Raw genomic sequence first — 24,060 nt, 5'->3', positions numbered from 1 at the left:
ACGTGCCCACACCTCAGGCCTGAAACCTCACCCCCGTGGACAGTGATGTATCGACATTCAGGGTTTGTTATCGGGATTGCATTTGCTTCTTTATACAAAAGTCAGGGACGATATTGATACATCTGTACAGAACTGCACTCTACCGGTCAATATTTTCCTGATAGCATAGGTACAGTCATGGAAAACATAAAGCCGTCCTCTTTCACCCACACACATTACCATATTTAGGTTAAATATTTTCAAAGGACGCGCCACACCTGTACTGAAAAAATTGTCATATCGTATTTAAGTTATTTTGTAACTCAAACATTCCCTTTGAGGTTATCAGATAATATACATTTATATGATTTATGGTAGGTAATTTTAAGCAGATTAGTTGACCACTACATGCACGTATAGACCCTATAAAACCAAGGGACTGACACTGGATTAATATCTAAAACTGTGCAATTTATGGATAAACTAACTTACAAAAATTAAAACGTTTTCTATGTCAATTACAAAAAAAAAACAAACAAAAAAAAACAACTCAGGTAACTAAAAATTAAATGTCATAAATATTAGGAAAAATTATTCTGGAATAGTTTTCTTGCCCCACAACATTTAACTGTTCATACATAAAAATGTCAGGGGTCCATTTAATGTACAGTCACACTTTAAACTTTATTTAAAGAGTTCATAACAAGAAAGTCAAACCTGTCAAATATTTAAAAACAATAAAAAAAAAATAAAATATGGATGTAATCCTAGTGATCCCCAGAATATATTCAATGCCAGGGATAACAGGTAGTATGAATTTCACTGTTTGACAATGGCTCATTTACAGGCACACTCACACACACAGGCACACTCACCGACACACTCTAGGATCACATACTGACAAATACAGAAGTCCCATGAAAAACATAAAAATAGATTCAATACTAATAATCACAGCTACCCACTGATTTAAGAGGTATTTGAGAACTTGAACAGGTTTCCTGTGGTTGTGCAGCTCAGTCCACGGCTTTAAGTACAGTTACAAGCAAGATCTCAGCTTTGACTTAGTTTGGTCTTGGAGGCAAAGTCTGCACTAAGCTTACGCATCACTTCCGCGTGGCTTTGTCCCGCTAGCTCCTGTCGTACAGTCCCATAATTGTCTTTGACAAAGTTGGCAAAAGGCGTGGGGGCACGTGGCTTCGAAGGAGTCAGTAAGACAAGTTGACCTGTGCAGAGGGCACACACGAACCTCTGTGTGTCCAGTGACTTGGAATGACGCCCAATACTGTGAAGAATCATGGTAAAAATCAAGTGTAATTTTTATTACCCAGTGGAAATTAATACAAAAGTCTGTAAAATGCAAGATGAATAATAAAGAATGACTTGGTTGACATTTGAATTTAGTCAGACTTACGTATTCTGGCAGCGGGTGCACTGGTATTGGAATTTGTACTTGATGTCATAACTGTGGCAGCGAGTGACCATGGGCAGCTCAGGATGAACCACTGTGGCCCTGCGAGCATAAAGCTTCCAGAAGTTTCCGTGCCCATCCCTTACACCATTAATCAGCCACGTTGCAGCGTGACACATCTCATGAATCAGTGTGTCCCTGAGACGATCTAGGAGGGAAGGACAATAAAATTAAGACTGGCTATGTGATGAAGAAATCAAATATGAACAGACAAAAATGTTACTATGCATGACAGATGACAGTACATATTTAAATTCTGGGACAATCAAGCAGAGACAATTTATTACTTTAGTCTGTCTGGCTTACTAAAGCATTACCTGCAGAGTCACAGACTTTCTCTGACAGTTCAATGCGGGCGTAGCGGCTCCCTCCACCTCGCTCCTGTCCCGTGATACAGTAACCGGCTGTTTTCCGCATCTTCTTATTCCAGGTCACTGACATATTGACAGGGAGCTAGAAAAATCATGTCAAAAAAACCAAAAACAAACAAAACAAAAAAAAACGTGTAAACGAAGCAATTCAACAATGTAAAAACTTGTATACATTTAAAATCAGATGACATTTCTAAAAAAAATATAAATGAAACAAGGGAAATTGTTAGTCATCACCTTATTGTCAAATACACTGGTATTGTACAGCTGGTAGAGTTTGCTGGTAAGGTCTTCCTTGTTCTGCTTAAAGCCGCGGCCATAACTAGAGCCAGGGTTTGAAAGTGAATGCAAGAAGCACCCTGGGGTCTTACACAATGTTACTCTAAAAGCAAAAGAAGAGGGAAAAATAATAACAAATGTCAAACTGAGTGAGTGACAAACAGAAATGTTGCTCATGGCACAATATATGAAGTTGGAGTTGTTTAAATGTTTGTCCAACATTCAAGTCTGTATAAAAAAGCTGCTCAACAGATCTACCTGCTGGTGGGGCCGTGTCTGGGCTCTGTTTGACTGACTGGCTTCAAGATGGTGGATTTCCCTGGTGTTTTCCCATGCAGAGGTGTTTCCCCTAATGATTTAGAGACTGGTGTTGAGAGTTCCTTTACACGAGGAGCTAACACAGGAGGCTCCTTACTGCAATCTAGATTAAAAAAAAAAAAAAACAAGATATAACAACCTCACAACTAGAATGAAAATAAAAGCAAGAGACTGTTGGAACTGTTGGTGACAAAAACTAAGCAGCTACCTTTGGTGTTCTTAGGTGAGAATGAAGTGCCAGTGAATTTGTTTTTCTTTTTCAGTCTCTCTAGAAGGGATGTGAACTCCTCCTCAGAACTGGCCGATTCATCAAGCTTAGATGGTGCTGAGAAAGTACGCTTGGGAGAGGCCAGTGAAGTTGGAGTTTGTTGGGGGAGAAGAAGTGGAGATGTGACGGGATGCAAAGGCAGTGATGGCGAACTGTCGTCTTTATCACGCAGCAGAGCATTATTCTTCTTAGCTTTTGGCGGGGGTTTAGGTTGTGAGTGCCGAGTTCTCCAACTGCTCTTGACCACAATATCATCATCTTCACTGTCACTAACAAAGACTGGGGAGTCCCATTGAGACAGTGGTCTCCTCAGGGGAAGCTGGGCTGCTGGAGTATTGCTCTTCTTAGGCACTGCAAAAAAAGGGGAAACACACCACCATTATACAAATTTAGTTCTATGTTGCTTTTGTTTCTCTTTGAAATATAACCCCAGTACAGTCATTCAAAGGGCCTACCTTTAAAAGATGTTTTTGTCTCAATAAAGTCATCATCTGATGAGTAGTCATCCACTATGAAGTTTTTGAGGCTTTAAGATAAACACAGGTAAAACAGATATTTTTAAAAACAAGTTTTCCAGACAGTGACAATGCATATAAAGAAAAAAAAAAAAAACACAAACTCACCTGTCTTCACTCCCGCTCTCTGATATTTTCTTAGGCTTGGTATTAGGGGTTTTCACAAGTTGCAGAACTTAAGTATGCAAAAGGATTGATTGAGTGAAGTATAATCCATGACATAAAAATATTTTCCTCACCATCTTTTGATATTAGAATCTGACTCATTTATTGTCACTGGTTACAAATACTAACAACTGTACCGAACAGAAAAAGGCCACTTACATGTCTCAAAACTGCCATCATCGTCCGAGCTCACCACGAGAACATTTGAACTAAAAAAGGACAGCAATGGTTTAGAAGGTAAACTGCCATGCCCCAAACTTTGATGATACAAATTAGAGATCAAACTGAAACCAGAAACAGGACAAGATTTAGCTTCATGAAAAGATTTTCAGTGAACTCCATCTTCTTACTTGTCTTTCTTTACAGCGCCACAGGTTTTCTGAGCGGTAGGTTTAGCTTTCGGTGTAGCCCTTCCCACAAGAACTAAGAAAGAAAAGGGGAAAATGAACAAATTAGTGTACTTGCAAACCGAGTCCCACAATTTAACAATATTTATACAATGTAACTCACTCACACTGGTCAAAGTCATCATCACTGGACTCAGTCAAAGACTTGTTTCTGTATTCATTGGCCTTGGAGCACTGGTTCTCCTTCTCTGGATCATCTTCACTGTCAGAGAGGCCAAGCTGGATAGGGGGAGCTGATCGATCCACAGGCCGATGCCCACTTGTGGCAGCATGACGACTCTTGCCAATTGTGCTAATCAGCTAGAATCAATGGAGACAGACAGTATAGCTTCAATAACATACAGAGGCTTTTAAATAGGGCGGTCGCTAATAATTATTTTCATTATTGATCAATCTGCTGATTGTGTTCTTGATTAATTATTTTGTCTATGAAATATCAGAAAAAGTATTATTTTTTTTAAAAATTGTGTTATAATTTCCGACAGCTCAAGGTGATGTATTCAAATTATTGGTTTTATTCGGCTAAAAGTCCAAAACCCAATATTTTCAGTTTACTATGATATATGACAAAGAAAAACATAAAACCCTCACATGTAAGAAACTGGATCCAGCGAATTTGTTTAGCATTTTTGCTTGAAAAACGAGTAATTCTCAAATTAGTCAAAACTGCAGATTATCTGTCAATTGACTAAATAAGTAATCAACTTACTGTTGCACCTCTAATGTTAGATTTGAATATATGCTTGTGAATCTTTCGTTTTTCCAGTAACCTAAATATTTTTTATTGTTAGCATTAGTTTAAAAGTTTTTAAAACAGAATTAACAACAAATGCCCATTGACGTAACATCTTTCTCTCTATAGGTTAATGAAGCATGCAGCAAACCTTCTTTTCTGCCGTGTCCAGTCCTCCCTTATCCGTCCACCCCATCTTTTTAGCAACTCTTTCAAATAACTTGCAGGTATCATCATTCATAGTTTCCCCGACTCTGTGAAAACAGTATACAAACCAGCATTGAGTCATTTAACATTTAAAGTCCAGCGCTATTGTCAAACATATGATTTGTAAGGCTAGATAATGGTTAAAATGTTTATTTTTATTTAACAAGTTTATTTTTTTTCACTTAGCGCAAAAAAATCTATAAGCAAAGCCACACGACCGACATAGTTTACTGTAGCTAGGTTAGGAGCCGTTACCGTTAGCAACTTGCTAGCTAAGATTATTTTTGCTCAAGCTGACTTTTAAAAGTGGTTCAGTTTTTTTCGTTAAGCATTACATTTAAAATTACAACGCCTAAAATATATTTCACTTGAGATATGATTACCAAACGCGCTCCTGTTGCTGAAAATAAAAGAGTGAGGCGGCAGACGGGGTAAAAGCGCAAATTCAAATCTTGTGCTCCATTATACCGGAAGTTGTCAGGAAGACATTTGACCAATCACAGCGGGCTTAAAATGACGGTGACGTTCTGTGTAGGCCTTCCGACCATGAATGGATCCGAAGGGGATAAAAAGATTTCCGTACATTTATTCTAATTGTTCCGTGCAGTTTTCAGATACTTTTACTAACCTGAGTATTTCCATCTAGCGCCACAGTATACTTCTACTTTTATACAGAAAACGTATTACCAATTTGAAAAAAAAATACACTGTTGATGAAATTAACGTAGGATTCTGTTTAAACTAGCGCATTAAATTGCAGCAACATGTCAATTCTCAACAATCAAATAATACATAGCAATGCAGAGGGCTTTTCCAATAATAAGAACGTTACTTATATGTTCAAGTATAATATTGAATGCAGGAATTTTGGTGTTGTGATATTTCTACATTTCCTCAAGTAAAACATATGAATACATGGTCCTTCAGTTGTCTTTTCTAACCAACATGTTTAAGGTTAAAGAAAAGTAGCAGTTGTAGCACCTTAGTTCCAATGGAGAAAACACATGTAGCTTGCAACTGACTATGGTGACTGGCAGGTATAGGCATGAAGTCACTGCTCCAGTGAATTCAAATGTGCTTTAAAAAAAAAAAAATCCTCACATTTGAATTTAACCTTAGACTGCCTCATCGTGTGGAAAAAAAGGTGACCCCAGGCTAGCTTCAAAACAGGGCAACAGAGGCCTTGGGCTTTAACTTTTCATTGTTTATACCAACAACAAGTCAAGTGGGTGCAAATTTCAGTGCATAGTTTTGCCATCTCTTTATTTTTTAATATATTTATGCGGCATCATTGACAGCATACAGTTAACGGACAATACAAAAACAAAAACTGCTTAGAAAATACTTACCGAGGCCGTTCTCTATGTGATTAAAAAAAACAAGATCAATTTGTGAACAGCTCTGACATCTAAACTTAAATTTAGGCCCTTTCCAACGACATGAAACTCCTCTGTCCAGGTTTGCCCAATCATTTTTACAAGCAGAGTGTGACATCAAACAGGACAACACATACTGAACATATTTCGTGACTGAAAAAAAAAAAAAATGAATGAAAGTTGGCATTAGGTGAGGGAAAAAGTCTTTATCTAGACCTTATTCTTCAAAACTTGCACATTTACTAATTGTAGTCATTTAATAACAGCTTAAGACAAACTAAAGAGCAGTTGCAATCTATGTTTTACAATTGCATGTTAAAGCTGATGAAACTTAATTCAGAGTTACAATTTTCACGGTGCAACATTGTCCTCTTAAAACACACAACACTCTTTTATCCATTTATAAATAGATCAACAAGTAATGACAGCTGGGCATTCTCTCCACAAGCTGCAATTAGTCCTGTATGCACACGGAAAGGAGAAACAAAATCCACTGAAGCACTGAGGGGGTAACAGGACATTCACAATCGTCTCATGCTCACCAAATATACGGTGTTTTAGGACAGGAGTCTCAGACAAGGTGCCTGAAAGTCTCAGGCTCTACCCGGCTCAGGAAATGCAGATGTGTGACGAATGTGATGGGGGACAACTGTGTACATCTGTAGGCTCCTTTACAAATAAGAGTCCCATTAATAGTAAATGAGAGAGATGAAGACAATCGTTCAGAGAGAGGGGCTGGAGTGGAAACTGACCATTCAAGCTAGGGAGCTGAAAAAAAGATGGTGGGGCGGGCAGGACATGGCTGGGGTATAAGTGAAAAGAAATCAGCGTGCTTCCAGTTCAGGCATTCTCACTGGTCTCTACTGTCTGCAGTTTAACCAGGTGTTCTGGCTTGTTGCCATTGCTATGGTGCTCCCACATTTGCAGGTACAGCCTCTCCAGGTCCATTGTGTACTGCTTGGTGTTGAAAAGAGGGCTGCAGATTCGCTGCTTCCAAACACGTGCTCTGACCATCTTCAGGCTGCAGGAGACAGAGAAAATAGTCAGACTTAACGGTTTAGCAAACGGAAAAGACAATGTTTTTCAAATGAAGTTAGATGTAAGGCGACTTACTATTCCATGTCGGAGCCCAGTTTGACTGCTATGTCCTCATAGTCCTGGTGACTCTGGGCTATTAGCTCAGGGCAGCCCAGACAGTTGAGTTGTGAGGCAGCTACACGGGAGGCAAGGGTCTCACCTATACAAAGAGGTTTTAGAATTGAAAAGCAGCCTTCACTTGAATTTTGTTACACAGATAACAGATACTTTATCAACGGAATTCATAAAGCTTTAATTTGTAAAATGGCTTTATTTTCTGCATATTATAGTTGGAATGAATAAAACATTATTATGCAAGTTGTAACCAAAAGTCTGTCACTTAAAACCCTAGTTTTCTCACCTGGCAGCGTGACCATGGGCGTTCCAGCCCAGAGAACATCCATGCCTGTGGTGTGACCATTGCACAGAGGAGTATCTAAGCACACATCAGCCAGCTGGCCCCTTCTCACATGCTCCTCCTTGGGGGCCACAGGAGAAAAGATGATACGAGAGCCAGGCAGACCCATGTTCTGAGCGTACTGCTGGATGTTGGGCTCGCCCACAGCAGGGAAGCGAAGAAGCCACAACACACTGTTGGGTACACGCTTCAGGATCTACAACAAGAAGGGAGTTTTAAAGGTCATTTCCAACACAAACTTGAGGAATAAAGTTTTTATTTTTTTAAGTGCAGAGTTGAAGGAACACTCAAAGCAGTTGCCATAACCAAGTCTGTCTAACTTACATTGGCCCACATTTGAAGCGTAGGGGGATCAATCTTGTAGAGCTGGTTGAAGTTACAGTAGACAATGGAGTCCTCTGGAAGACCGTACTGGGAGCGGGTTGTCACAACGATCGTGCGTGGCACCTCCTCCCCAGTGGCAGCTTTGTTATTGATCTAAAATGAATGACAAAACAGTGTTTTAAGGTGGAGTGGCCTCAATGCTTTTGTATAACTGGCCTTGATTGTTTGAGCTGGTTGATATTAATATGCTGCCAAGCCAAGATCTTGGGGTTAATTTTAAACCCAATTTATAGTGCCACCATTTCCCCTCACCAACAATTCTGTGCTACCACCTGAATACACCATACCTGTACGGACACAGTCTGAGAGACTAGAACCTCATCTGATGAAAAGATCTGGAAAAGCAGCGAGCTAAATTAAACTGCTGCTCTTGCCTTTGTTTTAACATTTGTAGACACTCTGTGCCCATGCTATATTTTTCAATAAGTCGTACAAGTCATACATACCTGTGTGGTGGCGAGGCCATTGCTGACAGTGAAGCCATTGATTGTGACCTGGATTTGGCCTTGATTGATCATGTTGATGATTGCTTCAGCTGCTGTGTTCATGGGAATTACGGGCATGGACAGAGCTCCATTTGTGTCCCCAGCAGGTTCCTGGTTGTTGTCACACTTCATCTGGTCACAGAGAACAGTTTCAATTTAAATAACTGAATATAGTTCAGTCCTAATTCAATCAACAACATGGTATTTTTGACTGTATTGTTCATATTAATAAATTTGCTTATTTTATCATTCAAATCTGAATCAGCCAAGATTCTCTTATTAACATAAACCAAGGACAGAAAACTGACATGTAATTCACTGTTTCATTCTGCTTTGTCATTGTGACTGAAAGACAACAACATAACATGAACAACTAGTCAAACAATGCTCACTAAAAGATCAAAACTCAACCCTATTGCACACTATTGAGCAATGATACACATAAAACATAACTTGGTTCTCTTAACTCACTTTTATCACTTTGACATCTGGCAGACTGTCCAAGAAGGCCTTCAGATCAATACCATTAAGAACAATGCGGTTGTCAAAAATGTGTCCATTAGACTTGAAATCAATCACTGCCTTCTTCTGTGAATCACAAAAGGTTAGAAACACCATGATTATACTGACATTTGGGTTACTTTTCTGTTGCACGAAAGGGCAGCAATGTGAGGATGGACAGACCTTGAGATGAGGGAACATGTTGGCGTGGTCTCCAATGAAGAAAGTATTGGGCATGTAGGCGAGTTTCTCAGAATACTGCTCAGCTACGTCCATAGGTGATGTCTCCTGGTCAGTGATGATATAGTCCATGAAGGGAGCCCCACTGGTTCCTGGGTAACCCAGCCACATCGCCTGTTGAATGGAAAAAGAGACCAACAATTATTTGTGCATTCTTTGATGCAAACCCTTAGTTGCATTCTCCCATTAAAAGAGATCAGACTGAATGTGAGTGAAGATGCAGTTACCCGTTTGCACAGGTGACATCTACCCTCAAGATACAGCTTTGTGTCAATTAGAAATCATATGTAGAGCTTGCCTGAATGGGGGCAGGACGGAGGGCAAACAGCTCATTTCGGGCTCCTTTGGTGTATCCGTTCATGTTGACCAGAATGTGGATTCCATCCTGGTGAATACGATCGGCTGCTTTGCCATTGCAAGGGATCTGGAGGAGAAAAGGTACGAGTTTCAGTTAAATGTTGTTTTTTTTTGACAAGGCTTACAATGCTTGATTACTTGTCAGACTGACAAACCATTTAGTTACAAATTCATATCCTTAAGGTTAATAGACACTCAGTAAATATACAAATACTGATCAAGAAGCAACTCCAGGTCATATAAGTTACCTGGGAGAGGTCTGTGAAATGATGGGCCTCTGCTACCACTTTCACACGGAAGTTGGTACTATCATCAGGGCTGAGCGCGTAGCAGAACACCTTAGGGGGAAAAAAAGGTATAGATTCGTAAGTTAAATAAATAAATAAATAAATAGACAAAAAAGGCAATAAGAACTCTACTGTATATATCCATATTAAGTTTATAATTTCTACAATTAAAATTACAATAAAGATGACCTACCTCAAACTTCTCGGGATTGTGCATTCCAGGAATGGACTGCATCAGGTGGGAAGTCGGGTGGTTGCCAAAGTCAGAACTGACATAGCCAATACGCAGACGTCCACTGCTGGCCTTCAGATCCTTTGGATGCTCATAAGCCGGTTTGTGCAGTGCATTGATCTGTGGAATAAGCAAATGTGTAAGAATACAACAACAGCAAGACAGCCAACTCAATTACAGTGACTAATGCTGAATCAAAAACTAGTTTATTGGTTAATCTCAAATCATGTCGAACTTCATACTATACCCTTACCCCTGCAAGCAACCCCTCCACCACTGACTTTCACCTCTTTTTTCTACAAAGTAAAATATATCCAGTATCTTGTCCATCCCTTACCTTCCCCATATCCCTGCAGACAGCAACTGCTATCACCAGCCACCTTCCATCCCCCCAAAAAGTTAATTAAAGGTTACTTGCTTTCATCAGTGCGTGTACCTTGTCCAGGCAAAGGTTTCCGTGGCGCTCAGCAATGGCCTTGCGGAAGCTGTGGCGGAGAGGGTACAGCATGCTGTGGTGTGGGTGCACTGAAGGCAACCGGTTCTTATCCAGCTGGTCAGCCACAATGCTTACAAGCTTCTTCATCCGCTCGTCATAATCTGTCCAGTCACACACAATCTGGAGGGTGATAACAATAACAGAAGTTAGAGGATGCACTTCTCACTCAACAGCAAGACAAGATAAATAACTACGGCTCATATTGAATCGTGATAGTTGACATATGTATGAGCATCTGATAACCTGTAGGCAATGCGCCAAGTTGCAGTAAGCATCGGGGAAGTCTGGCTTGAGTTTCAAGGCTGTGCGGTAAGATGCAATGGCCTCTGGTATGTTTCCAGAATCCTAATAGTAGGGAAAAACATAACAATTAGAATGTCATTAGAATACAAAATTAAAATTCCTGACGTTGCAAAAATTTGTTATGTTTTTGTCTCTTGTAGAAAGTCAGAAATTGAGACATAAAAAAAGACATCTGCATAAAAGGAATATTCTGGTCATTGTCAGCCCTTGCCTTACTGTTGTAGTATTTGACATCACGATTCTTTAACTTTTTTGTGCGCATGCGCTGACATGCATGCGGCCTGTTGTAGTTGCTACTTTTTGTTTTCTTATTTTTCCAACTTCTTAGCTTTCTTCTTTTTGTCATACTTCTTAATCTAAGATACAGCCTCTCTAAACATACTAGTTGAAAGAGATCTGGTCCATTTTCTCACAGTGAAATTACTTCTTTAGCTACTTTTTTGAATGCTGTCAGTCAGCAACGTTACTGTTGCACAGAAACTCCACGTTCTCATTGTTTTTCCTGCAGAAATCAGAGGACACACAGAGGATGTAGAGGAGGAACGAAGTAATGAGGGAAGAGAGCTGGGTCCAGAAAACAGAGACTGATGGAGCGGAGAGGAGTGTGTCTCCACTCTGTCATCAGGGGCAACATGAGATCACTGATAAAATAGGCGAGCTGAGGAATCAGAGGGACTTTCTGTGAGTGTAGTGTTATGTGTTTCAAAGAGATATGGCTAGAGGAAGATACTCAAGATTCCATCGCTACCATTGGTGGCTTTCAGACGGTTTGGGTTGTCAGGACAAGGAATTTTTCTGCAGCCCAGACATTGAACTGTTAGCCATGGGGCTATGTCCATACTGCATATCCAGACTGACATCACCCATTCTGTTGTCATGAGACTCCACATTCTGCACCTCAGTGCTTTTCTTCGTGATCTCCGGAAACCTAAATTCTCCTCACTTTCGATTCAGCTTGTGGACTGCACTACCAGAGGAGACACGACCCTGAACCTGCTGTATGCTAATGTTAAGAAGCCTGGAGATTCTATCTCACACATTACTTTTTGCACATTAGCATTTGTACATTTTTCTATGCACTTACTTTGTATTTATTATCATTACTGTTGATAGTTTGTTTTTTTTTTACTCATTACTTCCTGTTGCAGTTGTAACGATACAATTTCCCTTTGAGGATCATCAGAGTTTTTCTGATAAAAATCACATGTATCACATTTCTCCAGGTGGCCCATAGCAATGCCTTCTACCATATATAAATATGTGGAAATTTCCATTTCACATACTTTCAAGACACTTGTGCAGTTGAGCATGTAGAGCTCCAAGCAACCTGAAAGTATGTAAAACCTTACGGTGATTCTCAACGCAGTCAGCTTAACTGAAAAACACAAGTGAATAATGTCAAAAAACAAGAATTATCCCTACCTTGTGGATAGAGGCTAAATTGCTGTGAGCATCAGCAAATGCTGGGTTAATCTGGATGGCACGAGTGTAGCATTGAAGTGCTCCTTGTACATCTTGCATTTCCTTCAGGGTATTACCCATGTTTGAGTAGGCATCAGCAAATGTGGGGCTGATTCTAAAATCAAACAGGAAAACTGTGTAAACACCTACGTAAGCCCATTAACAAACGTTGTCTTGTTTAAAAAAATAAAAAAATAAAAAAAAATAAACAACACGGAAAAAAAAATAATATTTATAGCATTAACAGTTGATTTATGACTGTTTACTTATGACTGAAAGCAGAAAATAATAAACCAAGTTATACTGTACATGTTCACCATGTGGTTGGATTTCTGAGCAGTGATGTGTCATACCACTGATACGATTAAGTATACTGAGGTTTTTGCATTAACCATCATGGCATAACACAACTTTAACACAAACTAAGTTAACAGGTACTGTACCCGTGGCATTTACAAACCTGATAGCCTCCTTGTAGTGCATGAGGGCCTCCTGAAGTTTTCCCTGCTGCTGCAGGACACTGGCCAGGTTAGAGTGAGCTGCTGCAAACTCTGGGAACACCTGATGAAAAACAAAAAGTTACTAAAAAGAACAATACAAAAATGCAGTATACAGCAATTCAGTATTTCCCTATCATACCTGAAAGGGAAATATTAATACACTTCATTCTTCACTCACCTCTAGGGCTTTCCTGTAGAGCTGAACTGCCTCTTCAATGTTTCCCTGCTCACGCTTGATATTGGCCAAGTTGTTAAGAGAGTCAGCATGGGTTGGACACAAACGCAAGGCTGTGTTGTAGCACTCTTCTGCTTCAGACACCTGGGAAAGATAATGGCATTTTAAAAGTTAAATTCAATAAATACTTAAGAACTTAAAGAAACCTGACAAATATTTAAGATTTAATTATGTCAGATGGTGTAGATGGGACACACAATAAGTACCGACTTACATTGCCTTTCTCCTTCAGGGCATTTGCCAAATTGCAGTAGGCATCTGGAAAGTGGGGCTGCAATTCAATAGCACGACGGTAGGTGTCAATAGCCAGGTCAATGAGACCTTGCTCGTAGTAGACACAGGCCAGGTTCCCATGGACAACCGCATGGTTGGGGCTAAGACTCAGAGCTCGTAGGTATCCAGCCACAGCTCTGGAAACATGCGGACACAAGCTCAAAATCAATCTTTTGCTGAAATTTGAAAATGTAGTGATCATGTTTTTAAATAACCTCACAAGGCATTACGTGCATTAAGAGTGTGTTGCACAATTTTACACATATTTTAAACAACTTGAGAACTATCGGAGCACTTTGTATACTGTTACAAATTTATTGCTGCAGCTGCAAGATCACCACAGACAAGGAGGTAACGGAACTGACAATGTTCTTGACTCATTCTACACGCCACGTGGGATGTGGCAGGGTGGTGCTTTTAAAGACAGAAGACTAGACATGAATTTATAATTGGTGTATCACACTGTATTTGTCATGATTTAGACTAACCTGTCAAAGATTCTGGCTTCCTTCAAAACGTTTCCTAAATTGATATAAGCGTCAAGGAAATTTGGGTCCAGAGTCACTGCCTAAAAATTGAAACCAAACTTAAAAACCTGGGACAACACAAGAATATGTCAACACAGAAAGTTGGATTGAAAAATGTTGAAAAAAATGATATGACTGACCTTTTCAAAATGGTGTATGGCCAGCCATATCTCTCCCTGAGCGTTGAACACACAGCCCAGGTTGCTCCAAGCCACTGCAAAGTTGGGCTGAGTCTCAATGGCTTTCAGGTAACAAGCCTTCAATGGGTTTATAATAAAAACCACAGGAAAGGAGGAGAGGTAGAATGGGAGGGGTATAGTTTGTAGAAGGGAGGACAAGGGATTGTAAAATAAAAACAAATAAAAGATTGAGAATAAAAGTAAGAAAAAACAAAAAGGGGCAGAGAAAGCAAAATTAGTGACTATTCTCCATGATGGCAAAAGTGAGTCTACAGCATGGGCTCGCGTGCGCACAAGTCTGCCGCGCTAAGCTGCATTGCTTTTTCCTGCGCTGCGCAAATCCAACCAACACCCACACGTAGGCCCTCATCCTGCAGTTATGACCACACTCTTGCCAAATGTAGTGGTTGCCACACACAGTTATAGTCTGTTGCCCTCCAATAATATCAACATTGATTAGTTATAACCAAAAGCACTCAATTAAAATTCAAAAATAATTTCAAGTATCTCCACAAATATTTTATGTGGGCATAACATCTCACAACCTGGGATGCTAGACAGTTCGTGCAGGTGATGGTCCCTGTAATGCATGCGCAACAAACGCAAGCGCGCGGTGTGTGTCTATTGCCACCATCACCACAATTCACCATATTATGCCGCTTGCGTGACCTTGCTCCTGGCAAAGGTCATTGCGCTTCGCTGCTGCGCTCGCTGAATGGCCAGATAAGAGAGGTGTAGACCAACAACCCCTGGCAGAACACCTGCAACACCAGACTGGCACACACTCAGCCCCCATTGACCACCAACACTGTGATGTTAAAACATTAGCATTTGGAAATAAACCACCATTAAACAATACAGTCATTTGTCATGGAATTAGTAAAAAGAAGTTATTGCACATGACAAAATAAGTGGTTTTTATGAACCCAATTGTGTCTGAGATTTTGGGGCATTTGGGAGCGAGGCTGGTTGTGAGTGGGGAGAGGTCCACAACCAACAGGCCAAAGGGAGTGAGGGGGTGGGGTTCGCACGCTTGCGCTTTCCGCCTTTTTGGTTGCTTGGAGGGTATCGCTGCGCAGCCCCTGCGCTACTGCAGACTCACAGCGCACTATCTGCATCATCATCAGAACGCTGCAACTCCAAATAAAGAAGGAAAAACAAAACAAAATAGGAAAAATAACCAACTTGTAAGAGTTAGAGGGTTCTTACTTGTTTTTCACGATTATTGCTTCCAAATCCAAGTTTCTTTTTACTTAATACAGAATTGGGTAATTAGTATAGCATATTTTAAGAAATGCTTACTGTCTTTTTTTTGTGTTACTTTTTTCTTTTGCTCTTCAAAAGGAAGCCACAAGACAGAGGAGCTCAAGCATAAAGTGAGGTGGTTTTTCTTTTGTTGGCAGTTACAAACCCGTTACCATATTTTTGGACTTTGTCAGAGTGGTGGCCGCAGCTGGCTGGAAGAAGAGGAGAGGACTGAGGCTGCCCTAGTGTTCCTTTCCGCCAGGCACCTACGCAGGAATAGTGTCACCCACCTGAAACCTTCTAAATAACAATATCAGTTGTGGAAAAACCAAAAGAGACAAAATCAGAAAACAAGATCGTTAGTAAAGTTTTCAAACAATACATTCTTTCTTAAATATGGAAATAAAACAGGTTCTTCCAAATCACAACAAACAAACGAAAAAAAAACAAAAAAAAGACTATTCTTAGTTTTCATTCATGCAATGAATGTTTCATTTCAAAGAAAACAAAAGGAATGCTTCAAGGGTAACGGGGGGGAAGAAAGGCTTTGATTTGTTCACTTTATCCATGAGTTATAGTCAGGCTTCCAGCTGTCCATCAATTCAGTTTTCATGTCGAACTACAGGAGGGCAGTTACTGGCTTGATCTTGCCCAAATGAACTGATCCCATTTCTTTGGGAATAATATTACATATTTGAAGGAAAAGGGAAAAAGTATTAATCATTGCTTTTTGTTTATTCTTTTAGCATTTTCATGAAATATTTTTAAAACTTTGATTTCTTTATCCTGGCCTGCTTTCTTGAATCCTGGCCAATGGGGTAGGGAGAAAAGTCTGTGGTTTAATTGTTTGTATCTAGAAGCCTCCAAAGCTCTGAAATAAAGAAGTCATCGCTGTTTCTGCGCGTGCTCCTGTCTTTCTAACCCAGCATCTGACGCAGGCGGTGGAGTACAGATTGTGAGCTGTCTGCCTGACAGGACCATTGAAAGGCACTTGAAAATGAGATCTCCTAAAACCCCCAGTTTAACAAGCTATTCAATAGCAGTGGATATCAGAACAGATAACCAGCTGGATTAAATTTTCAGTATCAACCATACTTAAAAGAAAAAATGAATGCATATGTGCATGAGCACCGATTGGATGTAGCTGAAGGGTCAGGAAGACAGCTCTTGGCGCGCACTCCACCAATCCTCAGCGAGCGCGCGGGGGGTGGAGCGACAGAGCAGGGGAGCTTGTGACTCCCTGATGCTCCTCCCCACTCCTTTACCCCCCTCTAGCACGAAATAAGATGGCCTGTAACCAGTGGGACAACTCCACATCTCCAGATTTGACCCAACCCAGGGAGCCCCCTGTAATACAGACAAGTTTTAATGTGACAAATAGAAGTGTAAAACTAGAAAAAAAAAAAAAAAAAAAAACACAAAAAAAAAAAAAAAAAAAAAAGGAACAAAAACAACCAACAACAAAAAAAAAAAAAAAAAAAAAACCAACCCACACTGGCAGCAACTGTACTGACAGCAAACCAGCAAACTGAGAACAAATGCTTGTCATTGGGCAACTTGATAAACCATACTGGAGTACAGTGGTTAGGCTAGAAACCATCTTATCTTTTGCACTGCAAAGTTAAACTAGCTTCTCATCAGTTCATGTATTCTTCAAAGACCGAGCCAGCATTTTCCCTCCAAAATGCAATGCCGAGGTTTAAAAATGACAATATAGATCCCCCGTGTCAATTTAAAAACTCCAGCCTTTCTTCCTGAAAGGGGTGGGGCTGACCTCTGGTTAAAGGTCGGGGTAAAGCAAAGGACAATGGGACTAAAAGTGATACAGAGTGGGGACAAATGTAATGTGTAAACTATACTGAAAAACAAAATACACGAAGCTGTCTAAAAAGTAATCAACAGAAAGTGTGTGTGCTATGATTTAAAAAAAAATACAGAAAAGTTGGTTGCCTCATATGGGTGTTGACTCATTCCAGTCCAGTATTTGCAAAGGTTTTTGGTAAGTTAGGGGTGAGAAGCTCACTGCAACTCTGACAATTTAGAAAAAGCTACAGTTTTCTGTCCTTCATTTTGCCAAGGGAGCTGAAGGGAAAAGACTCCATGTGGCTTAAAAATGTCAAAAGGAAGTAGGGGGACAACATCTATGGCCTTAGTGGGGGGACACTAAAAACAAAAATTTATGGACAAGGAAAAAAAAATAAAAAAATAAAAAAAATAAAAAAATCTACAACAAAAACACAAACAACATCTATACAAATGCCAACCCGCTGCAACATACCTTAGCCTCTTCCAAACGCCCAAGGGCTTTAAGCAAGTTGCCCAAGTCACTACGGACACAGTAAAGATCCTGGGGAAGAAAGCAAAAAATACAAAAAGATCATTTTATTGCTACAATAAACCACAGATCAACATGTTGACTCCAAATATGTTTGCCATTTTAACAGTTAAAGAGTTTTCTGTCAATTTAACGATTTCAACATATGGCATGTCACTTACAGGGTTATACTGTAACGCAGACACATAAGCCTGCACTGCTCCCTCCATGTCCCCTGCGGCCACCAGAGCTGCTGCCAAGTTGATGTATCCATCAATAAAATCTGGCTTCAGTCTCAGAGCATGGCGATAATGCTCTATGGCCTCCTGCAGTTGTCCACGCTCCTTGTACACGTTCCCCAAGTTGGAGTAGGCCTCAGCCAGCATTGGGTTCTGTTTAATGGCCAAGGTGCTGAAGTGGGCGGACCTGTAGGGCCAGAATGAGTACAGAATGGTTAAAATCCTGAAGGGAGGGGCTTGGCAGTGTTGGCTCGATGCGTTGTGTAGAGGCAGCAGCAGGGTGCAAGTGGTGAAGAGGAGAAGCTTGTCTTAAGGCACAATGGTAAGTATTAAACAGCACATCAAGATGAATATCCTTAAAATGTTGAAAACATTAAGAAATGACACATAGTATAACACACTTTTCACCAACGTCCAAACTTAGTGAATCCATCATGCTACTGTCTATTATGCAAACTAATCATCATGCTGGCAGTATACTCTAAATGAAAATCTGCTTGCACAAACAAATGGTGCATCTATTGCAAAAATATGCACCATAATTTGCTTTGATCGTTAAAAAGTGCACATGCTTTGAGTACAAAGATCTTTACTTAATGAACAATGACAGATCACTGAACCAAACTGTCATTATTACAGCACATCAAGTAATAATGTCATCATTTTTCTGCATATTTCCTGATTCCTTTTAGTGCTGTATTTGAGAGCAGAATGACAACATACTACATTCAAATCACTTTGGAGTATACTGTTGACATTGGGCACATTAAAGAAATAGAAGCGGGTAAACAAGATCAAACGTTTAAAGCGCTAACTTGCAACACCCGAAGCTTCACCATGGCACCTGCAAAACAAAGGTATGCCCACCAACTAAAGTTGTAATAATTGAGGGGACAGCATGAGACCATACTAAACCAAGCAACAGGAATTCCCGAAGACAGCTCAGTTGATGCATTTCACTCCCCAAGACCAGCTGTGTGCTTTGAAAGTCACAGAAGACCCATTATTCTCTGCCACTTCCACGCCACATGCTCAGTGTGCGTTGAGCCAGCCCCCCCACACCTCACCTGTCGAGTCTTCGGCACTGGAAGTGGATGGAGGACAGGAGCAGCAGCACGCCTGTGTTATCAGGCTCCTGCCTCCACAGCTGCATGCAGTGGCGCTCAGCTGCCTCAAAGTCCCCTGACTGATACTCCCGGTGCGCCAGCTCAGCCAACCCTTGGAAGGAAAGCATACGTTTTGTCGGTTCTGGAGCACCAACACAGCCCAAGGAGGGGGGGGGGAAACAACATGTTAGAGGTGATGGAAGAAATTAAAGCAGACAAATGAAAACAGAAAATAAATAAAGAGATGAAGCTAATACTGTCGATGTAAGATAATGGCTAACAATTTGAACTCAAAAGAAAACAAGACAATGAGCAAAATCAAGTGATCACTGAGATCAAGTGCTGCAATCATGACACATCTGGAAATTTTAAATTTAGATTCAAATTCTTGGGGTCACGATTGTATTAAGAATCAAATCTCTGTCCAACTTTATGTACGATACAATGTAAAGTTGTCTTGGAGTTGTACTGCTCACATTACTACAGACGACTGCCAAAACTTCATACTCTGACGCACTTTATTAATCTTTATTTGGAAAAGTTTCAGCGCTATTTAGCTGTAAGAACTTTACGAAAAGTCTGGCTGAGTGAATTAAGTTTTGCAAAGTTACAGTGTGTGTTCTTGGCACACAGTTAAATCTTTTGAGTCCATCAGTAAAATGTATTTAGTGAGATGCAATTTTACATTAAAGTAAACTAGGGTTTCCGCTCAAAGTAGCGAGAAGAACACAAATTTGGAAAAGACGGTAATGCGTGAGATGAAAAAACAATAGCAAACAGGGACAGGGGGAAGATATACTGACAGCAATTCAGAAGTCCAGCGACACTTTGAATAAAATGTTAGCAGAAGAATTCACAGTACATCGGCCAAGTCACGTTTCAGTACCACACAGCCTTAAAAACAGCAACTATCTATAAATAATGATTTTATTTTTATTTTGCATTATTTTATCATTACTCATCTCTCTCTTACACAGAGTGTTTCAGAAACATTTTTATCATTATCTTTCATTTTCACTGTATCAAAAGGCCGCGATACAGATGGACCTGCAGTGTCACTTGAGCTCAGCTTATTCAGGGTGTGGCATAAACAAAATGAAACCAAAAACACATCATGATTGGTGTGCAGCCGGGAGGAGGTGATGTATTGGTTTGGTGACATTTCGACTTGTATACAGTGGATAGACACACACCTGCAAATTGATGCAATTATGGCAGGGCCTACACTAAGATCGCAGTAGATCAGGTTTTTCCATCCTCGATAATTACGTCATAATGCTGGTACTTACAAAGGATGGATGTTTTCAATTACATAATGCAAGATACAGTCAACGACCACATGCAGATATCGGCCCCATTGATCACCTCTGGGGTGAACTCTACAGCAATGTGGCGCAAAAAAAAAGAAAAAAAAAAGCAGCCGTTAACCTTGTGCACCTGCGCCAACAATGATGTCTACACGGCCTGTTGTAACAGCGGGACGCCTCAGGGCCCTCCTTGTGTCAGTGGCCATGACCAGTTGTGGCTCAACAGTCATCAGAGCCAAATGCGTTGGTGGTGTAATGTTTATGATTGAGAAAGCCAATTTTTGGCGTGTGACGGAATACATTCGCGCTACATGTCGGCTAACACCTGGCGATAATGCAATTCCTTTTTAGGCAAAACCGTTTTCGTTACTAGCTAACGCTTACTGCTAAAAATTATGCTAACATTTCATTACCATTAGCCCAAGTCTATGGCGCTTACTCAAATGTAATATGACATGGTGATCATAAACTGGGCCTGCGCTGCCGATGTCGTCGTGTTCAGTTATGTCGCGCAAATAATTATAATAATAGTTTTAAATGTTTTACTTATTTTAAAGATCTTTACTTGCTAGCCACCAGCGCGGTTCCCATCTAACGCTGTAATACGAAAGATGGAGTCGTCTTCACAGCTTGCTACGTTACTTGCCATAGCTAACCTTGGATAAGGAGAGGCAACCAACCTGTGCTGTCAGCCACGTTTCCCACTGAGCTCGCCATCTCCTCACTCTTCGTGTCTTGCACGGTGGTCGTCAATGTGCCTTCTTACAGATGACAGTTTCAAGAGAAAAATGTTTGACTGGCAGTCGTCTTTGTCGGCTTCGGCCAGCAAACACGTTGCCTGGCAAGTAGCTAACTAGCTAACCTGATCTGTGATTTTTTTTCCGTACCTCGAGCGCTAAATGTTGACCCTGCAGTGGTTAGTATATAGCTGGATAGTAATAAATCATCTAACCTCTTTACAATACCTAACTTATACTGGAAAAAAAAAAAACTTCTGATATTTTAAGGTCCAAGCTGGTTTTCTCCTCATGCAGCTATGGAACATGAAATGGCGAAATGGGCTGGAACTTATTTTTGAGAGAAAATAGATCCGCATATCGCCATTACGAAACGTTTGTAAAATTGTAACCAATGTCGTGTTAGTAAAATAGTAATTCATAGGATGTGGGATTAAAGTGTCATTTACAAAAACCATGGGTTGTAAGTTTTGCCTACGAAAAGTAAACCGGTTAAGAATGATAGTGCGCGGAAGGACACATTCGTGCAGTGGGACGGAGTGCACATGATATCAGGGTATTCTAGAAAAAAAAAAACAACAGCACCAGTTCTTCAGGTAAGAATGAGATAAATGTTCTGTCGAGTTTAACATGGCGTGACAAGTAAATGTGTCTGACACGCCACAGTCTGCAATCTATAAGGTAACAGATCAAAAGAATAATACAGGATGATGACATGAGACAACTATTATTGGTCAAAGTACTCTAAAGTGCAGGCTTGCGTTGAATATCCTGCATGTAGTTTCCTGTCAATTCAAGTTAGAAAATGGAACCGCTACCCTTGCACACTAAAAGTACACAGCTGTACACATTAAAGTGCCGGAATACAGATTACTCCACATTTTACCGTGCATTTTGACAAAAGTAGGCCCAAACAAAATGAGAGAGGCAGTTTTTGTGATGCTAGTTTATTAATCCTGATTTTTTTTTTATTTTTTTTTTAAACAGCAATATAACACAAAACCGCAGAATCAAAATTTAACAAGGCAAACATACTGCAGTGAACACTGTTGACACGCGTTTCTTTGACGAGCTGAACAGGGACAAATTCATTAAGTAGAACACAATTCCAAAGATATTGCATCGGTATGGTTTGGTTACCATGTTAGGTAATGTAATTTCTTAATTTCATTGTGTTGTTTTGTGTAACAAATGATGCTATTCCAGCGGCCACGTGTAGACAGTATTTTTAATTGTTTCCGAAATTAATTCAGGATAAGCAAGGTTTCCTAACGCTACCTACGTCCATTTTGACCCTCATGCAGAAGAACCCGACCTTTGCACAACAACTTTGTTCATCTGTTTTTTTTTTTTTTAATGAGTGTGTGTGTGATCCAGAACGTATAACGATGATAGTCAGATAGTAATTCAGCTGTAAAAGTACTGTATGTGGGCTTGCTGTAAAGATAGTATGCAAGATTCACGTTCACCAACAGGGGGCAACCTTTTTCAAAGAAAGATTTCTGGAGCCCTGCAAAGTGGCTTTGAGCAAGATTTTTCCTGGTATTCTGTTGTTTTTGCAGGTCCAGCATACATGATATTTACCTGTACCTGTCTGTAGTTTTCAACAGGATCCTCTATCTTGTGATTAAAATATGGTAATAATAACAAGTAATAATAGTACGTTTGGCCAACATCACAGTTTTTCCTACAAACCTCAGTGAATACTAATTTGAAGCCTGAATTGTAGGCAACAGGGGCTCTCATTTTATTCCCCTACTATGCACAGTATCTCCTAAGCTCCCATGTTTAAAAAGTCAGTTTCAAGGATGTGGCCCGTGAAGTGATCAGTCAGTCATTAACGGGCCATTCTGCCCTGAAGATGTAGAAAAGGGGGCTACCGCCTGCTGCACCCCAGTTTTTCCCATAGTCCCTCTATGGGAAAACAGTTGACATCATTGCCAATGTTGGCTTTGCTCTGTGTACTCAAAGCATGCATAGGGTGCAGGGTTTGTGTACTCTTCCACACGTTCCTCTCCTTTGCTCTCACTCTTCACACTGCTCAGCGGTCACTTGCGCACAGAATGATGTCATGGGCACTGTGTGTCTATGGCAATTGCATCTGACATGCTTTATCTTTGTGCAAGCTACAGTCACTGGGAAGGCAGTCGGGGTGAACACATCTTCTCTTGCCTAAAGGGTGGGTGACAGCTCTCCACAACAGACCCTTTTTTCACAGAGGCTATTTTAGGAAGCTCGTGAGAGCAAGAGGTTCATTCACTCACAGGTCAATTTAGACTGGTTGCTATTAAAATCTCAGCACAGCCTGGAGATATTGGGAGTTTGTTGTGCTGTTTAATTGCCAGGCCAGAATATTCTGCTACCAATTGAGTGGCCTAAATTATTTCAGTCCATTTATTTCAGGATAAGATCCAATGCAAGCTGATGACCCACATTATTTGCAGTGTTTTGGAATGCCTTCCTAGATACTTCATTAGGGTTGTTTTGGGATACAGAGGGAGTGATTTGTTCATTAGTTAGCTATTTTTGCTCCATTCAGTGACTCATAACGTTTCAGCTCTTACACTGCATAAGCTCAGACAAATATATTTTACTGTAATATGTGAATGTGCTCTTGCTCATTCACATCTGGAATAGCTATCACGGGCAAGTATCTCAATACCCATCTACAGTTTCAGGCTTACTGATCAATGAGTCCTCTTGATTTTGTGGCTGTGTTATTGGCGATTCCAGAGGTCCTATAATTCAGAACTGATGCTCCAGCCCTGAAGGGATGCTTTAAAAGTATTTATTTCCTTTTCTGGATGAAATTAGACAAAACCATCTGTTTAGATTGCCAAGAAGTAGAAATTCATGAAGAAGTTGAATTTCAATTTATGATGCTGACATTGCAAGACCAAACTGATGATGATAACTGAACCAATTGCACCAAGTGCCAAATAGAATTACGTCTTTATAAATAAATGTCCTGCAAGATAGAATATTTACAACCAGCCCTGCAGCTGCTAGACTTGCCTTTGGGATTATAACTTGCATGGAAAGGGAGAGCCAGTAGACGGACTATGTGC

At 40.3% G+C, this 24,060-nt stretch overlaps 2 protein-coding genes across 10 annotated transcripts; both read right to left on the bottom strand.

Moving 5' to 3' along the window:
• Positions 1–644: 644 nt before the first annotated feature.
• Positions 645–5,226, bottom strand: gcna (germ cell nuclear acidic peptidase). 2 transcript variants are annotated; one of them, XM_040119999.1, is made up of 13 exons: positions 5,097–5,226; positions 4,658–4,760; positions 3,881–4,073; positions 3,717–3,789; positions 3,526–3,575; positions 3,310–3,376; positions 3,142–3,212; positions 2,627–3,037; positions 2,359–2,521; positions 2,059–2,203; positions 1,768–1,903; positions 1,394–1,598; positions 645–1,264 (listed from the first exon to the last, which is right to left on the bottom strand). In XM_040119999.1, the coding sequence occupies exons 2-13, from the start codon at positions 4,745–4,747 to the stop codon at positions 1,033–1,035; spliced, it is 1,836 nt and encodes a 611-aa protein (XP_039975933.1). In that variant the 5' UTR covers positions 4,748–4,760; positions 5,097–5,226; the 3' UTR covers positions 645–1,032. The 2 variants fall into 2 exon arrangements, with proteins under 2 accessions (XP_039975933.1, XP_039975934.1); XM_040120000.1 differs by lacking the exon at positions 5,097–5,226 and adding an exon at positions 4,969–5,080.
• Positions 5,227–5,963: 737 nt separating this feature from the next.
• Positions 5,964–21,425, bottom strand: ogt.1 (O-linked N-acetylglucosamine (GlcNAc) transferase, tandem duplicate 1). 8 transcript variants are annotated; one of them, XM_040119453.1, is made up of 23 exons: positions 20,936–21,425; positions 18,910–19,090; positions 17,786–18,029; positions 17,568–17,636; positions 14,006–14,122; positions 13,827–13,906; positions 13,280–13,475; positions 13,009–13,149; positions 12,791–12,891; positions 12,292–12,445; positions 10,810–10,911; positions 10,489–10,686; positions 10,032–10,190; positions 9,800–9,889; positions 9,493–9,618; positions 9,138–9,308; positions 8,925–9,041; positions 8,415–8,585; positions 8,256–8,303; positions 7,909–8,061; positions 7,528–7,780; positions 7,203–7,326; positions 5,964–7,110 (listed from the first exon to the last, which is right to left on the bottom strand). In XM_040119453.1, the coding sequence occupies exons 1-23, from the start codon at positions 20,970–20,972 to the stop codon at positions 6,930–6,932; spliced, it is 3,213 nt and encodes a 1,070-aa protein (XP_039975387.1). In that variant the 5' UTR covers positions 20,973–21,425; the 3' UTR covers positions 5,964–6,929. The 8 variants fall into 8 exon arrangements, with proteins under 8 accessions (XP_039975387.1, XP_039975388.1, XP_039975389.1 ...); XM_040119454.1 differs by having other exon boundaries at positions 10,507–10,686; positions 20,936–21,424; XM_040119455.1 differs by having other exon boundaries at positions 18,910–19,060; positions 20,936–21,424.
• Between the last annotated feature and the right edge of the window lie 2,635 nt (positions 21,426–24,060).

Source organism: Xiphias gladius, chromosome 23 (genome assembly GCF_016859285.1).
Source record: "Xiphias gladius isolate SHS-SW01 ecotype Sanya breed wild chromosome 23, ASM1685928v1, whole genome shotgun sequence".
NCBI classification, from domain to species: Eukaryota; Metazoa; Chordata; class Actinopteri; order Istiophoriformes; family Xiphiidae; genus Xiphias; species Xiphias gladius.
Note: the sequence above shows the minus strand (reverse complement) of the source record. Positions and strands in the feature narration are given on the sequence as shown.

Excerpts from the sequence above, each read along its gene's own strand:
- gcna (XM_040119999.1), bottom strand. The coding sequence starts at position 4,747 with ATGAATGATGATACCTGCAAGTTATTTGAAAGAGTTGCTAAAAAGATG. Across the intron at positions 3,038-3,141 it reads GACAAAAACATCTTTTAAAG|TGCCTAAGAAGAGCAATACT; the intron begins GTAGGCCCTTTG and ends CTTTTTTTGCAG. Across the intron at positions 1,599-1,767 it reads GAAAGTCTGTGACTCTGCAG|ATCGTCTCAGGGACACACTG; the intron begins GTAATGCTTTAG and ends CTTCCCTCCTAG.
- ogt.1 (XM_040119453.1), bottom strand. The coding sequence starts at position 20,972 with ATGGCGAGCTCAGTGGGAAACGTGGCTGACAGCACAG. Across the intron at positions 19,091-20,935 it reads AAACGTGGCTGACAGCACAG|AACCGACAAAACGTATGCTT; the intron begins GTTGGTTGCCTC and ends TTGGTGCTCCAG. Across the intron at positions 10,191-10,488 it reads AGGTACACGCACTGATGAAA|ATCAATGCACTGCACAAACC; the intron begins GCAAGTAACCTT and ends CTTATTCCACAG.